At 43.2% G+C, this 17,003-nt stretch overlaps 2 protein-coding genes across 2 annotated transcripts in view; one reads left to right on the top strand and one right to left on the bottom strand.

Moving 5' to 3' along the window:
* Positions 1-17,003, top strand: part of LOC126565068 (alpha-tocopherol transfer protein-like) — a 174,457-nt gene that overhangs the window by 51,600 nt on the left and 105,854 nt on the right. The gene's annotated exons all lie outside the window — the stretch shown is intronic.
* Positions 7,931-14,420, bottom strand: LOC126560350 (chaoptin). Its single transcript, XM_050216312.1, has 8 exons — positions 14,277-14,420; positions 13,616-13,776; positions 11,012-11,334; positions 10,740-10,942; positions 10,435-10,681; positions 9,208-10,359; positions 8,446-9,128; positions 7,931-8,369 (listed from the first exon to the last, which is right to left on the bottom strand). Exons 1-8 carry the CDS (start codon positions 14,417-14,419, stop codon positions 7,931-7,933), a joined length of 3,351 nt encoding a protein of 1,116 aa, XP_050072269.1. The 5' UTR covers position 14,420.

The raw sequence follows: 17,003 nt of genomic DNA, 5'->3' as shown, positions 1-17,003 counted from the left end.
GGTTGTTTTTCTCGGGCACATAATCTTAAGATCTCTTGAAAGTTTCCACTCCCGACCGAGGATCGAGGATTTTCTCGTGTGCTGTGCGCTGTCCCACAAAAAAATAAAAATACAAACCGAGTCAACATGGCCGAGCGTGTGTATGCAGGCGAAGAAAAATAAAACTCTTGTAAGTCCTGGGCGGAATTCTCTGCTCCTAGTTGCGCTGGATGTATCGTCCGTGGTACGAAACGCTGGAAAAGCTGCTAGTTTTGTTTTTCTTTCACGTCGGGTACAGCGATTTAGGGGTGTTGATTTTGGCAGCCTGCAGAAGAAGTTTTGTAATGTTTATCAAACATTTCTTTTGAGCCAGAAAAGTAATTTTTATGAACAAAAATATGCTGCTCCCTTTGTCTAAAAACCATACGGTAGAAATAGCTCCGGAGGAGATCAAGCCAGATTAGCAAACTAAATCCACCGAAACCCCTCACCTGAGCAATCGAATCCATATGGTACGGTTCTCAAAAATCCAGTGGGCCAAGTGTTAAATAAAGCACCAAACAAAATCCGAAGCATGACACACCGTGAGGGACTAGTTGGGCTACAAATATCAATAAAAATTCCCCTTCCTTCATTTACTGCGAAGAAATGATAGTGCCTGATAATGTTGATGATCTCTCTCCCTCTCATCGGCCACAAAGGCATCGGGACTCCCTCCCGCACACAATAAGTTGACTATTTGTCGACCGGATTACCGACGATTAGGAAATTTAATAAAGCGGCATAAATCATTAACCACTTTCCACTTGCACCGAGGGTTGAAGCGTTCCCAAAAAGGCGAGTCATAAGCTATTAAGCATTCAAAACCTTGGGTTCAAAAAGCGACCATCACCATTTAATCCTCCTTCCTTATTAGAACACCCTTCTGTCCTGTTTGAAAGTGTAGAATCCTCCCGAGTTCCGGTCCTTTGACATCCGGGGGGTTTTTTTTTGTCACCGTGCGTGAGTGTAAAACAAATATAAAGTAAGTATTTAATTGTGCAACATGTCCTTGCGATGGTGAAAGGGATAATTTTCACACTCCAACACTTCCATGCCGGTTATTTCCCCGAACACTTGAGAGTCGTTCCTTCTGCGCTTTGGAAGAATTTTGCCTGCTTTATAGTGCCTCTTATAATTCATCATAACTACATGAGTTACGAAAAAAGGTAATTCATCATTCTGTGCACACCCGGGACACTACTGACGAGATTGCTCTCATTCTTTCTTTGTACTAGGAATGCTTCTCACACGTCTCATCAGACGTGTCATTAGGAAATGATTAAAACTATAACAATAAAACCCGTTAAACCCATTTGATAGTAGTTTTATTGTCCGCGTGTTCCATATAATGACTCTCAATTTTCGGTTGAGAACTTGCAAGAATTAACATCAAAAGGACAACCATTTTGAAGCGAAAGTGTGGGTGTGTGCAATAATTTGTGCCTTTAAAATCGAATTAAGTGAAGATGGTGAGAAGTTTTCTTCAGAAGTGAGATAAGTTACTAATCTCAACACGTTTGTTTTCATCTCACTCAAAACGACTAAACTGTTGGAAATGGTCCGAATAATTATCAGTTGTTTTGTGATTGTGTTAACGAGAGTAGAGTCGGTTGGAAGGATGGGTTCGGTTGTCCTGCGCTGGTAATGTCACCCGTTACCAGTGGTGACACAACAGCCTATATCCCAACCCTCCGTACATTTATCGCCTTCCACGGTGCGCGAATAACAGCAAAGGGCCACTCAATAAAGCAAGTCAAGCGAGGAATGGCGTGACAATATTCCGCTCATAATCGATTCCGACACGTGCATGGCAGCGGCTTCGGGCATTGTTCCTTCTTGCCATACTTGTGACTACCTCGATAGTTGGCAAATTACTAGAGGAGATATCTAGCGATGGCGTTTTTGGGGTTGTTATTACAGGTTTGTCTGCTGGCATCGTTTGGACCGATTCGGAGATGTTAGATCGCGAGCTTTTCTTGCAGGAATTTGATTGAATTTCTGTTATTACGATTGTAGGTATGCAGAGATCTGATCGAATGGTTGTCCTTCGGCTGTAGTATGATTAGGACGTAAGAATTGCAAGCAGTAGATTTAAATAACAGACTTGAGGAGTCTGAAGGTCCTTGAAATGACAAGTCTCTCATGACGATAAGACGTTTTAGAAGAGTTAGATCGGGTTTACAGGACGACAACGTTGAGGAACTTCTTTAGACAAAGATGACTTCTCCACTAGGAGGTCTTTTGGTATATAGCGGTTCGAACGACAAAGTCTTTCCTACTATGAGATACTCTTTGAGGGCGAGGCTCCTTCGTGGAAGATGAGGTCCTTCACATAGTCCAAACAAGGCTTTTGAGACAACTAAGTTCCCGCGGTCTGGAGTTATAGGCGACAGCGTCATCCAACAACCAAATATTAATAAGTCCCGTAATCTATTAGTTGACCAGCTTAACGTTAGTAGGTCGTTAAGCCAAGAAGCAGACAAATAAGTAGTTCCTTTCGTGATGAGGCCTTTAGTAAGATAAAGTATCTAGGATATAGAGTTCCCTTTAACGATAAGTGGGCCTGGATCATGAAGAACCTGGCGGTTGCAAACGTGTCCAAAGTGAATTCCATCACTGATAAAGATTCTGATCAGTTCCACCAGAGTAGAAGCAACTGTGCAATTGTGATACTCACCATTCCAGTTTTACTTATTTCAGTCTTGTAAAATCGTTTGTAAATATTAATTCAAATTAACGTATTTTGATGTCTCCTTGGACCGATGATACTTCGTTGGTGATCCATGACTTATCCGTAGCGAATTCCTGCACCAAAAACTGTGAGTTCCCCAAAGTGCTCCAATAAAATATCCCATCTGGGGAGACGTTATGCGGTAAGTTTTTCCTCTCTCGTTTCACACACGATTATACTTTTGTTTGTACCACGCAAGAACGAAAGGAAGTGGATGCGCGTGTACATGAGGAATCCTTGTCCAACAAGGACATGGGTAGAAAATTTGCGCAAAGCAAAAATTTTGTTATTATTTCTATCATCGCCTACTACGACTGCTGCTACTACTGCCTTCCGACTTCGGCTATCCGGCGTGTGTGTGTGTGTTTGTGGAGAAAGGCTTTTGCACAATTCAACTTCACCCGCTGCATGCGCTGAGTTTGGTTGAGGTTGACTGGGGGAAGTACGTGAAGAAGGCAGGCGTGGCGCGTGGTAGGGTAAGTAATACCAATACAGCTTTAAAATTACCCTTCTCGCTTGCGTGTGTGGTCGAGTGAGCGAGCAAGGTCTAGCCCATGGTATCGTGTTGTGTTACAAGAGTGCTTCTTATTGGCTGGCTACTTTCACCGCTCGTCCGTTTTTGTTGAAGGGTCCTTTGCCGCGTGCGTCCTTGTACTGCGCTGTTCACACACATACAAGCGCTGTTCAGAAAGGATGCACACACACAAACAGTCCTAGAGCCACGTTGTTGCTATGTGTGTTGAGTATTGTGCCAACTGTGATGTGTTTTTGGTAGTGTTGGTCGGTTTACAACCATGTGGTGGCTTTTTACATAGAGCATCCTGCCACTCCTGTACTGAGGAGGGTCCTCGGTAACACTCGCGGAGCCCTTACATATTAGGTACACGGCGATGGCGGCAAGATGTAATGAAATTTGTTGTGAAAATTTCCACATTAAACCCAACAATTTGTGCACATACAAGCGAAGTAATAGAATTGATTTGTAGGTTATCTATTTACCTTGCCCATGTGGTGCGTTGACGGATGAACAGGGATGAAGCTTTTCGGGAACGGTGGTCGAGGACACGCTGCTTCACGACTCACCGAACTCTTATTGTCTCCTCTTAGGGATGGAAGATGGCGCAGGATGCTTCCTTCTTCTGCTCCACAGTCAACCATTTGTAAAGTTCTACCGTTTTCGGGGCCCTTCCTGTAGTAGCTCTCTGCGCTCTAGGTACGGCTCTTTGTTGTGCCACCGACCGAACAATCGAATCGGGAAGAATGGTTCGGACGAGCGGGACAAGCATCAGGCGGCAAGAAAGAAATCCTGAACAGGAATTGCGTTTGTAAACGCGTTTGTGGAGTTTAGATTAATGTTTGCAATCCTGTGGAGGACGACGACAACGCACTCGACGAGAATTTGTTGTTGTGCACGGGTACACCCGGATCGATCGGTGGACAATTTTAGGATGGATTAGAATCCTGCAGCGCTGTTTTGGGGGAGGGAAAAACTGGGCGGCGGAATTTTACCGTCGAACGGAAATGGTGCTTTGTTTTTGTGTCGCCTGGTTGCCTGCTGCTTGTTTGTCTTCGATATGGTCGAGATGGCTTAGTGAAATTCACGGCTTTTGTGCGTGCGTGCGTGTGTATGTACAAGCTGCGGTGTACCGATTGTTTGGACATTCGGTTTTTCAACCGGGGTGGCTTTGCTGGTGGTTGCTATTGAGGTGCATTTGGCGAATATAAAAGTTAATAACATGTTTACAGGGACATATTGGAGATTGTCTATTTGCTGTAGAGGATGTTATGAAAAGCTTTATACATTGTAATGTAACGTAAAAAGAGCTCTTTTTAGAGGAATTTAGAATTCTAGCTTGAGTACTAAAAATGTAACTATAAAAGTGTCTTCTCCTTCTTGCATGAGTCTTAAATACCTACTAGGTCATGCCGGCCATCAAATGACTTACTAGACTTATTTCATTGATACCACTCACTTCGGGGGAACGGTCCGGATGGGATTTGAACTCCGGTGCTGCTGTGTAAAGTCTGGCACCGTTGTCGCCGGATCGCTCTTAACCCGAACCGACTATCAAAGTATATAAAATGTATAAAATAGCTAGCTACTTCCCTTCCGACGGACCTTTTCCCAAAAAAAATTATTCAGTTTATTCCTATATCCCCAAACAAAGGTTCCCCACGGATCCGAAGCCATATCCAATCCCACCGGTGGAGAGCAAAATAAATTGCGCATTTTCATTAACTTTTTGCCGCCCGTTTCCTTTGCTGCTGGCCTTTAATTTTCCCCGGGGTTAACGTTTGCAATGCCGGTTTCGGTTCAGGCACGCAGTGAGTGCGAGAAGCGAAAGAGCTGAAGACTATTTTAACACTTGGGTGTATCCTTGCAAACACATTTTGTGAAGGTGATGGTGAAGCTAAATTTAATCAAATCCAAGAACAAATATGCGGACGAGGAAGGGCCAGAAAATGGGGGACGTTCGTGGTGGAGGGTCTATCCAAGGCCTTCCCCGCACATGGCGAAACGTAATTTAATCTGTAAAGGTTCGTAAAATGTAGCATAAGATGTTGAGTTAGCACGATCGATACAATAAATCTTGAGACGAATTAGTAATTTATGGAAGCGTAATTTAAAAAATACTAAAGGTATAAAACCTGTCAAACTGTCTTTGAAAAGTTATGAAGCTTATGGTGGAAAATAGATAAGAAAAAAAACCTATAGATAAACATTAGAAATAGCGTAAGTAGAAGAAAATAAGAGTTAGATAAGATCATGAAAAAATAAATAAAAATTAAGCGAAACAAGACGAAACTGATCCTATAATTCTATTAATTTCAAAACATCGAAAATAAAGGTGGAAATTATAAAAAAAAATATTTTGAAATAATATGAAAATCATCATAAATAAGTTATAAAAAGAAAAGTTAAACAGATTTAGAAAAAGTATAGCCAAAATATACCAATACGAAGCAAAAATAATTCAATCAACCAATACACAGAAAATACGATTAAATACCAAAAAACCTTGCAAACGTTAAGAAGCTTTTGTTATTTTAAAACTATTTATGTATTATTGTACAAAAAAACTAAATAATAATAAAATTTAGAGGAATTTTTATTGAGACGAAAATATAAAATACAATCAGAAAAGGAATACAATCTAGCGAGCCATATTCTTCCCAAAAAAGCGACAAAATAGAAAGAGAACACGCAAAGAAAAAACACAAAACAAAACAAAAATGGTGATGGTAAATGTTTTTCCTTCCCGGTGTCAGCGTATTTCCCTTATCACACAGCACAATGCAAAAAAAAAAACAGGAAAACAATCTTCTTTTCTCGTCGCTTGGAACCGGTCGTCAACATTCGTTGTCGACGGCGCCAACATAGCATCATGACAAAAGGAAGCCAAAGTAGAAAAGTGTCACATTTATTCCTTGCCCGATGGGGGGCTGGCATCCGGATCCGGGCGGCCAGTCAGATGGCAAAAGTAAAGGGAAATGCGAAGAAAAGCCCGTTGCAAAAGTGTCAGGAAAAGTGGGATAGTTTTGTCAAGGTGTTTCGCTTTTCTATTGTCGTTCCGGTGGCGAGTGCGTGTGTGTGTGTGTGAAGGAAAAATTATTCTTCTTTTTTATGTTTCAATGTCCCGGAAGTGCAAATAGTTACTTACTTTGCATTCAGTGCGAGCGAATTTGTAACGTAAAAAGATAACAAAATCAAGCGCCTGTGGATGTGGAGTTGTGTCACTAAGAGTAGACAACAAGGTAATAAAAAACAATTTTAACGAATTTTTGTACACAATGAAAACTTAGCAATTAATCCAATTTATCCACACACAATGCGTATTTCACGTTGCAATGTTGAGTTTTAAAAAAGTTGCAGCAATATATCATAACTTTCTATGGTCGGTTTTTATGGATAAGTTAAACTCATTATCATTCAACCAAAATCAAACAGATCGCCAACAGGGAACGAACTACCTTTCGAAGCTCTGTCTTGCCGTTAACGTTTAATTGCCACTTGTTGCGAAGCTATCATCATTAATTAGTGGCGTCGTAAATTCGGTAAAGACTCGGAACGCATCCATTGTCGAACGCCACCAGTTTCGGCTGTGATTTGTATTTTCGCACTTATTTTGCACTGGTTCCGCAGAGTCCATAAACCCATGACGAATATTTTGGAACCACGATGGTAGGAAGTGAACCGTAAAACACCTGCATCACTTAATGTGAAAATGGCGTGACTGTCAAGCAATGCGAAGATCCGACTGGCGGTCAGCTTGAGCGTTACCGTCGGCCAAATCTGCAGTGTTTAATCTAAAACCCATTCTCCGGCGGTAACAAATTTACACTCCTGATCGATGTTAGATATGTTGTGGCGCTGTCACAGTTTGGTTCGCTGGTGGAACGTTACGGTGCTGTGAAAGTGAAAGTGAGCATCCCCTGAGATGATCTCGAGTGTGATAAAGTGATGACCATCAACGTATTACCGGCACGGCCGAGAGCGAGCAATTGTTCGTGTGACACGTAACATATGTAGGAAGGAATGGCTTCATGAGGACTCTTCCAAGAACATTAGATTAAGGCTACAGATGAGTAGCTGATGAGATGTCCCTGAAATCGTTGCACGTAGTCATCCGAAAGTATCATTAAATAGCCGGTAGCACAGAAGTATGATCGTGCTTTTACTGAGTCATCACATTTCTGAATGGTGTCTGCAATCTCTAGCTCTTGCTTCATATTTCGATGCACGCTGCCAACCGGTTGTTCTTGCAGACATCGTGGAAGAAGCGGCTATGGTTGAATGCAAGGTTGATGCTGACGTTGGCGAGGTATTGGAGCGACTCTAACTACGTTAGAATCGAAATCCCGAGGTCTCGAGACGACTCCAGCATGACACAAAACCCGTCTACAGGAAGTCTCACCTGCTCTCGTTGAATTGCTTATTGGGTGCCTTAATGAGGAGATTTTCGGAATACTTAAAAGTGGAATCGGATGCTACAGTGAATGGAAACCCGCTAAATTGTGTGTTCTGGTTGTAATAGTATAATCTCAATCTACTTAATATACTAACACTATCATGTCCCGGTACAAAAAGCTTTTCACTGGGACTTAAATCTATGAAGCTCATAAACGTAAACGGACAATAAATACAACCTTTTTTTTTTTGGACCCGGGAGCACATCACTAGCACGACCACTGAACCCGACAGCTTACGACACCAGTCAGCCAGAGCCAAACGAGCAACAATGGAATTGTTAGGCCCGCCCGTATATCACTGCTCGCCCGCGATCGAGCGCTGGCCTTGGCCAGATTGAGCGGGTACTTGTAGTTGTACTGTGCGTGGTACTGTCGCTTGACCGCTTCCAGATCTGCCGGCAGTGGTACACACTGACGATCAAGGAAATTGATCGCACCATCACTTGACTTGGCCAGTACACACAGTTCCAGCTGGGGATCGCCCTGCGGCCGAATGTCATTCCCATCGATCGCCAGTGTTCGACTGCTGTATGCTACCGTCCGTTCGACGATGATATGATTTGCCTGGTCGCGGATGTACACGTAAAAATCGGCCACATCGGACGTTGCTGCCACGTACCAGTTCACAACCAACTGTCCACGGAAGCTGTAAGCAAAACCAAAAAACGATTTCGTTAACTCTGAAGTCTTAGCTTAGTAGAATTGCTATCCAAAACACTTACTAAGCAATCTCACGGAACCGTAGATCAGGCAGTGGTCGAAACGCTTCCTCTTCAACCGCCGGAACACACGCCAACAGTTCGTCCGTCACATTGTACAACCGCTCCCCAGCGAGCGAGCTCGGAACGGCACACTCTAACTCCTTATAAAGCTCCCCAATCGATGGCAGTAATCGGAGATAGTGGAACAGTGGTCGCATGTAACAATCGCACTGTAGAGGATTTCCACCAAGCGCCACAGTTAGATTGGACGATTTCATCTTCCGCACAAGCTCCGGTTCAAAGTGCGTTAGCTCGTTGAAACGTAGATCCAGCAGGGTTAGGTTGTCCAGCTTCAGTAACGCATCATAGGACGCATTCCAAAGCTTGTTGTGATGAAGGTAGAGTGTGGAAAAGTTGGCCGGCATTCGGAACACTTCGTTCTCCACCTTTGATAGCTCGTTGTAGGAGAGATCTAGCTCCCGGAGGGATGTAAGATTGCCGAGAACATTCGGTCGTATCTCTTTGATGTTGTTGTGGGAAAGATTTAAACGGTGCAGCGTGGTGGTGCCAACCTTCAGGTCACCCGTCACGATGGACATTGTGTTGTAGCTTAAATCGACCGATCGCAAACGGTACGGGATGTATGGGTCCGAGGGAAACGTTTTTCTCGTCACGAAGCTGATACGATTGTGGCTTAGATTGACCTTGAACGAAGAGTGATGAAGAATAATGGGAAGATTAGTTTGTGGTTGTGAAGGGAAATTTTTGATAATCCTAACTCACCTCATCCAGGCTGAGACAATCGTCTAGCAAACCGTGCGTCTTGTTGTCCAACGAGCTAAGCAGATTGTGTGACATATCAAGCCGCCGCAACGACACTAACCCATGGAACGCTCCATTCGGAACCGATCGTAGCAAATTACTCGACATGTTAAGTGTCAGCAGCTGCAGTAACCCATCGAAAGCACGCTCAGTAACACGCTCCAACCCATTATCGGTTATCTGCAGCTCGAACAGAATCGGCAAACTACCGAACGCACCTTTCGGCAGTTCCGTTATGTTGTTGTGCGCTAGGTACAGATACTGCATAGTGCCAAGGTCCGAAAAGCTATCTTTCGGTACGTTGGAAATACCATTCGACTCGAGATGCAAACGCTGAAGGGTTAGCAGACCAGCAAAACTTCCCCGGACAAGATTGTTTGCCAGTCGGTTGTGGTTAAGATCGAGCCCCAAGAGTGAGTTCATGGTGGGCCATGTTTTCTCCGGTATTTCGGCTATTTCGTTGTGGGACAGATTAAGCTCGTTCAGTGAAATCGGTATCTGGAACACCTTCTCCAGCTTGTTGTGTTGCATGTGAAGAAAGCGTAATCCCGTTGTTTTCGCGAGAGCTCCACGTGTAATGTCACGGAGGCGATTGTAGCTTAGATCGAGCTCGAGCAGCGTTGGCAGTGTGCCGAATGTGGAGGGACCAATCTTTTCCAGTGCGTTGTAACTGAGGTTGAGATTACGAAGGGAGAGCAAATTCTGAAAGACGGCGTTGTAGATGTGCGAGATGTTGTTGTGGGACACATCGATCGTATGCAGCTCCCAAAGCTTTGGGAAGGTGTTCTTCGGTATCTCCACAAGATTGTTGTAGGACACGTTTAAGATCTTCAACCCGGTCATGTTGGATAGAGGTAGTTGCGTCATGTTTGTGAGAAGATTGTGTGTAACGATCCATTCCGTAGCGTACGTCGTTTCGTCGAACGCGGTACGTGGTATGGCGCGGATTAAATTGTGGGACAGATCGAGCACGGTCATGTTAGCACAGTTGATGAACGATTTGGGCTCGATCGTTTCGAGCCGATTGTGTGAAATGTTGATGTGCGTGAGGTAGAGATCTTTGAAGGAATCTTTTTGAATTTCTGTAATTTCATTCTCGGCCAGATCGATCAACTAGAATGGAGAGAGATTGAGATAAAGTGTGATTTATAATGACTACTGTACTCTTCGATTCTTAAGCTACCATACCTCTACATAGTTTAGCTGAAAGAACATCTGATAATCGACTTTCTTGATGCGATTTCGTGCCAAATCGATCGTCCCGATACGTGTGACTGATCCGAACGTTCCACGACCTACATCGCTGATCATGTTATCGCTCAGATAGAGTCGGCGCAAAAATCGCATCCCACGGAATGTGTTAGCATCGATCTTGCGGATTGCATTGGCGGCCATATTTACCACCCGGAGCACAGTGTTACGTGCAAATGTGCCTCTGTAAAACGAAATCACTTTTAGGCACCGTTCCTGGGAATAATACTTGTCTTTAGTACCTGGTAATTTCCGTAAGCGCATTGTTGGATACATTACACCAAGTCATCTTGGTAAGGTCGGACACGTGGGTAGCGTCAAGCTTGGTGAGATTGTTGTAGCTCAGATCGAGTATCTCCACCTCTCGCATCCCTTTGAACTGTCCCTTCTTCAACGCTGTCAGTTGATTGCCATGAAGATCGAGTGTTTTCACTTTCTTCAAGCTCTGTAAATATTTTGCTCAGTTAACAGTGGTTCAGATCCCGATCCCTCCCAGCTGATCAATAAAACTTACACCGAATATATCTGCTGCCAACTCCCCAAGAGGACCATTCACCAAGTGGAGCTTCTCTAGCGTTCCCTCGAACTGTGCCCCAGCAAAGGCACCTTTCGGTAGCATCTCGATTTGATGTCCATCAATATTGAGGACTTTAAGAAGGCCTAGAATTTTGAGTGCCGTAGTTGGAAACTCCGGCAGCTCGGTTCGTATCAGGTGAAGCTCTTGCAGTGTATCGTTGATGCCGTAGAACGCATGATCGGCAATGCTGGTAAGCGGTGTATCGGTCATGTAGAGATGTTTGACGGACAGTTTGTGGAGAAGGGTTCCGAAGAGATTTTCTGGAAAAAAAACCGGGGAAAGGAATTAATGGTTTATTAACGTCCCACTAAGCATTGCCACTAGGTGCCATCCCGAGATGGACGCAGATTTCTTCTTCTTCGTGGCAGATTCCCTCTCTACAGGAGGACCGATCTTGGATGGGATGTAAACACTGGTCTTGCCCTGTGAAGACCAGACCAGACCAGACTCCCTACACTATCTAAGCAAATTCTTTAAACATAAAAACAACCACCAGTAACTAACGACTCCCCTCAAATGGTTATAACAGTAACCTCTTTCAATGGAAAAACGTAAAATAAACACATTTTCCATTTTTATGAAAGCGTTTAGAGTAAGTTGTCACTACCAGGTTTCACGAACCGTGTCCATTGACATAAACATAACATGATTTTGAACCCACTCTCCACCCGGAAAACCCAACAACCTGCCAGCTCAATCGACCACGTCAACGCAAAAGGGCGGACCCCTACCAGTTTTGTCACACTCGAAGGGCTTGCAACCTTGTTTTGACTGAGCTTTCGGCGGTTAATTGTACCATGTTGACCACCGTTTTTCCTCTTTGTCTCCACTGAGACGCACAATGCAATGGAATGTTTTGTTGTAACTCGGTCCGTTCAAACGGTGGAGAAATGTTTTTGTTTTTCAACCTGTCATTTCACTTTTTTAATCCATTTCGAACTGCTTGCTTAAGCACCATTTCTACCGGACTTGACCTGTTTGATGTCTGTACTCTCGTGAAGCGCTCGGATCAGGTTTGGTCTGCATTTGCATTCTTAATTCTTCTGCCGACGGATGTATGCATACATTAATGTGGGGCCACTATCGCTGGCTTGCACATGCAAAGCTACTTTCTAAATTGTCTTATCGATTGTGATGATAGCGTGATGATAAGGCGGGAATTACATTCAGATGCCTTTCCTTTTGCATCATCGGCTTGATTTAATTTTTTTTTAGGAATAATGTATCATTTTTTATTTATTTCCAAGGAGTATCAAATGTTTGCAAGAAAAATACACTACATGATTGCAAAGTTCTCCAGCAGTGTTGCAGATTTACCCTAACTGAATGCAAGATTCCACTATATGATTGCAAAGTGTTCTCCATGAAGCTTTTAGTAATTCGATCGAAACCCTATAAAAAGAGCGTTATGTTAACCTTGTTAAGCAAGTACAGTTGAGCAGATGGAAAAAAGACAACAAACACTTCACGTCGCATTTGCTCCACATTTTCCCATTTCGTTGCACTGTTGTTACGAGGGGGAAAACTTTCTTCCTGTTGGCCGTTGTTTATGTTTTTTTCCTTCTTTCCATTTTCTTCCCAATGCCGCAGTGTGTTGTGAAGAATTCACAGCCCGGGAAGTTGTGGCCAAACATAAGCGCGAGGTGCGGTAAAGATTTAGAGAAATGTATTAAAACAATTACCCGTCGTCGGACTTGCTTTCACGTGCTCATGAGCTCGAATGAGCAAGTATCAGAAGGCCTCGGCCGTGTGGGTAAATTGGTAAGCAAAGAGAACAAAATAATAATGGGGATGTGACTTTGGCGATTGCTTCATTTCCCATTTGTAGATAATCTCGTTAGGGAGATTAATACGAGAAAGCTAGAGTAGAAGTAAGTACTTTAAAGCATTAGCTAGTTTGGGAGATAATTTTTCCTTCCAATTTTATTTTGCCATTGATACAAAAATGCTGAAACAATCCACTAGCGCGACGTGACTGCTGAAGCATCAAAATTGCTGGTTTTAGCCCCAGGGTTACTGGAAGGTTCAATTTGCAGGTCCAAAAACTCGGTACTAAACCAAAGTTCACTTAAAAGCCGAGCTTTGTGCAGCGAACCACAAGAAGGTTTATGCCCCCATACCCTGTCAAGACACATTACACCCTGTCGTACCTCTTTCCAGTGTCAAATCTTCGCTAAAACGGGTGCGAATAGCAAAACGGTTCCAATTGACCTCCCCAAAACACTCTCTTTCGGTAGATAGTTTTATCTACTATGGAGGATTATTGCGTACGAGGAACAAGAAGAAAAAAAAACCCTCAACCAAGTAAGAAAGTCATATCAACCGATAAGACGAGACACAATGGTGAACATTAACACCGTTGATATATCTGGCGGTAGCACACAGGCAAATAAATGGATGAAGTAATTGGGTTGGTGTGCTGGATGCGGTGTTGCATTTGTGCAAATGCAGCGGCTCTGACGTTACAACGATTGTTTTGGCCTGGATTGTGGAATTTAGATTGTGGAACAACCCGTCCCCACCTCCCCACGGAGTACTTACTGATTTTGCATCGCTTCAAGCGTAGCTGCACGATCGGTACGTTCGAGCTGGCAAGGTTGATGAATGCGACCGAGAGGCTGGCCAGGTTAGAGTTTTCACACTGGATGTAGATACCATCGTCCGTACCGTGGGTACAGATGCAAGGGTAGATGAGTTTAATTCTGGAAAGAAGAATGAAAGTCGGGTTGTGTGAATTGCACGGCTATCGTTATTCGGATAGTTTTGCTAGTCTCCGATAGATGGCGCTAACGCGCACGTTTTCTATGACATTCTTGTTTTTTAAGGATTTCTAATGCAGAGGTTATTTAGTTTATTTCTCTAGACTTTTAGGATTAGATCCTAAAAGTCTAGAGAAATATATCTGAGATATGGAGGAATATTGACGAATTCTTCTTTGGCCCCGACATTGTGTGGAGCTGTACGATGATCTCTCTACAGCGTCGTGAATTGCATTTTGAACAAAAATGTCTGTACATTTACCCAGTCGATGGTTGTGGTTATATAAAAAAGTGTAAGGGCTTCAGCGCGACTAATCGCAGTCAAAAACACCAATTCCTTGATAAAAACCAATTTGTCACTCTATGTAACTAATGCTAAAAAATACGACAATTACAAAAAACGGGCCTTTCTTATGGTGCGAGAATGAGAGAACTTTACTTACTTTTCCGGGCATTTGTATTTCGGTCCAGGTGGTATATATTCTGCGTGGGCACACGGGGCAGCGCACACCGTTAGCCACCCAACCCAAAGTGCCACAATTACGCCCAACCCATTCAATAGCCGACTGCCACGTTTTTGCTTCATTGTTCTGCACGACTGTGTGAGGCCCGTGGCCGTTTGAAGCTGTTGACTGAGACGCCTTACCAGAGGGAACCGCGTTTTTGTTTCGCGTTCTTTTTGTTACACTGTAAATCAATCCGTTTCACCATTCACAAAACACTATCCCATACACACACACGCACACTGTTGGGGCTTGCAAAAAAGAGCGACATGGAGCCTGGGCGGAGTGGACATTATTCGCTGACCTTGACGTGCATGTTGTGCTACCCGGTGTACCCAGGGGTTCGTCGCTTGTTTTCCGGTTTAGCTGATGCCGTGGAACCACACTTATCGCACGCTGTACAAGGAATGAAACGGAAAGTAAATATATTATAGGCTACTTAAAATGTTCTCTCACTCCTGAGGATAATTTTTTCGGGTTTCTTTGTTGAGTAGATGCCGAATGGTAAACCTGACCGTCACTTATCGAAAAAAAATATTGTTTTCAAATATTGTCTTAAAGTGGTGATTGAAAAGAATTTAAAAAATAATTGTAACTCAACAACACCCTTCACCGAGCGATAATCATCGACTCGAGAGCCTTTAAAATCCAGCTTCAAGCTTCGTTAGTTATAGAAAATAAACAGAAAAACGCACCTTTGTCAACAACAAACTTGAATGTCGACGAAAGATCATTTCAATTCATTATGATCTCCCATTAATAGTAACTGCACTTCTATGAAATCGATTTACATGACTAGAAATCGCAAACCGACACGATCAATTTTTGCTCGTTCAAACAAATAGCTTTCTACACTTCATGCTGTCAGCCGGTGCATGCAGATCAATTATCCCTCGCCCAGTCAATGGTCTCTAGAGGTACTCTAAAAAAGGGCTTCTTGGCTTCCCTTCAACACTCGATCCACTTCACTAAACATCGCGAGTCGAATCATCGCCGATCGTAGCGATCGCCCTTCCCGCGCCGAGGGTTCGTCGCTTGTTGGCGAGCGCAAATCTTTCGTATCGAACTGTGTTTCACTTTCCTATCAGACCGACGGACAATTCACTCAACGGTAGAGCCGTATATAATCAGAGCAGTTGTTTCATTAATTCAATCGACTGATCACACAAACATACACACACATACAAACAAACACACGTGCTAATCATTTAATTGGAACTTCTTTTCGCCTACCGTCAGCCACCGTAAGCACTAGGACGACACTAATGATCGCAAAGCGCAAGGTAGTGGTGGTGGTAGTAGTAAATTTTTCACATCACAGATCACGGACGCAAAAATATAATAAAAAAACCTACCACCGGGGGAGATCACGCACGACTACGCCTTTTTGCACGTGGACAGGGGTAGCTTTTCTTTCCTTCTCCTTGTGGCTTTACTGGGGGAATCAGTTTCAGCTTAAACCCAGATTTGGGTCTTTGCGATTACGATTACGGGTGGGGAGTGTATATGATATACATTATGCCACACACGTTACTGGGCTTTATGCACACTCAATACCGATCGTACTACGGTCAGCTTGATTACGATCATCGAAGTGTTGATGCGATGTGGTAGGAATTATCAAGGCTGAGGTTTTCGAATAAATGTCACGCAAACGAGAGTGGCGACTTGACGGTGACACTAATTAGCACGTATTCCAGACCATGAAGACACACATAATTTGGCACTATTGCTCTTCCGAACCGTGTCAGTAAGTCAAACTGATCAGCTGGTTACGGCATTGAATTTGGAGCTAGCAAAATGGTGGAATGCGATCGCTCCGTTAGCACTTGAAGGTGATTTCAAACCCAAAAAGACACTTAGATATCTTTGGACTTTCTTTTACCTAAGAAACGATAAACATACAGCACTGTTACAGCTAAAGATCACTTCTTTGCAGTTGCTAGTGGAATTTTGTAAATATCTGACGATGGCAAACGAGCAAACCGAACCGAATGAATGTGAAAGTATGACTAAAACTAGACGACGGATGGAAGCGATCGTACTTCAAGACTGGTTTCTTTTCTTTCTTTCATCCATTCCCCCTACTTCAACCGTTGTGGGGTGGTTGCGGTTGTATGTTGTTGGCATGTTGTTGCGAACGAGCATAACAAAAGGGAAAGATGGATAAGCTGTAACTTTAGGTCGGTCGATTAAAATGATGTTTGACAATTGAGGCAAAGGAGAAATATGATTATCCGTCTTTTTCACAAATAAATTATTGTGAATTTTATGCTTTGAACAAAATATAGTAAAAAATTAACAGAATCGTTAAGTTTTATCGATATCTACTTGTTTGAGGTATTGAGGAGTACACGAAAACCCGTAAACTGCTCGATTACAACTGCTGTCCTGCTTTTCGATCACATTTTGTTTACATCGGAGATGTCAAAGCATGGTTTCAGTGGTTCTTTTCGATGAAATCGAATGAATATCTTCACTTTTTCTAATTCATTTGATCGGAGTTGATGGTTTACTTGTATTAAATTCTTTTTTAAATAACTGTTTCCTTTTCCATTCAATAAAAAACCCAAATAAAAGCATTTTCACATCCGTATACTCAAAGTTGTAATTGGACATCCCTGGCTTGCCGGCACAAAACGTCAAAACAGTGTTTACAATCGGAAC

This window comes from Anopheles maculipalpis, chromosome 3RL (assembly GCF_943734695.1).
Source record: "Anopheles maculipalpis chromosome 3RL, idAnoMacuDA_375_x, whole genome shotgun sequence".
Taxonomy (NCBI): Eukaryota; Metazoa; Arthropoda; class Insecta; order Diptera; family Culicidae; genus Anopheles; species Anopheles maculipalpis.
Note: the sequence above shows the minus strand (reverse complement) of the source record. Positions and strands in the feature narration are given on the sequence as shown.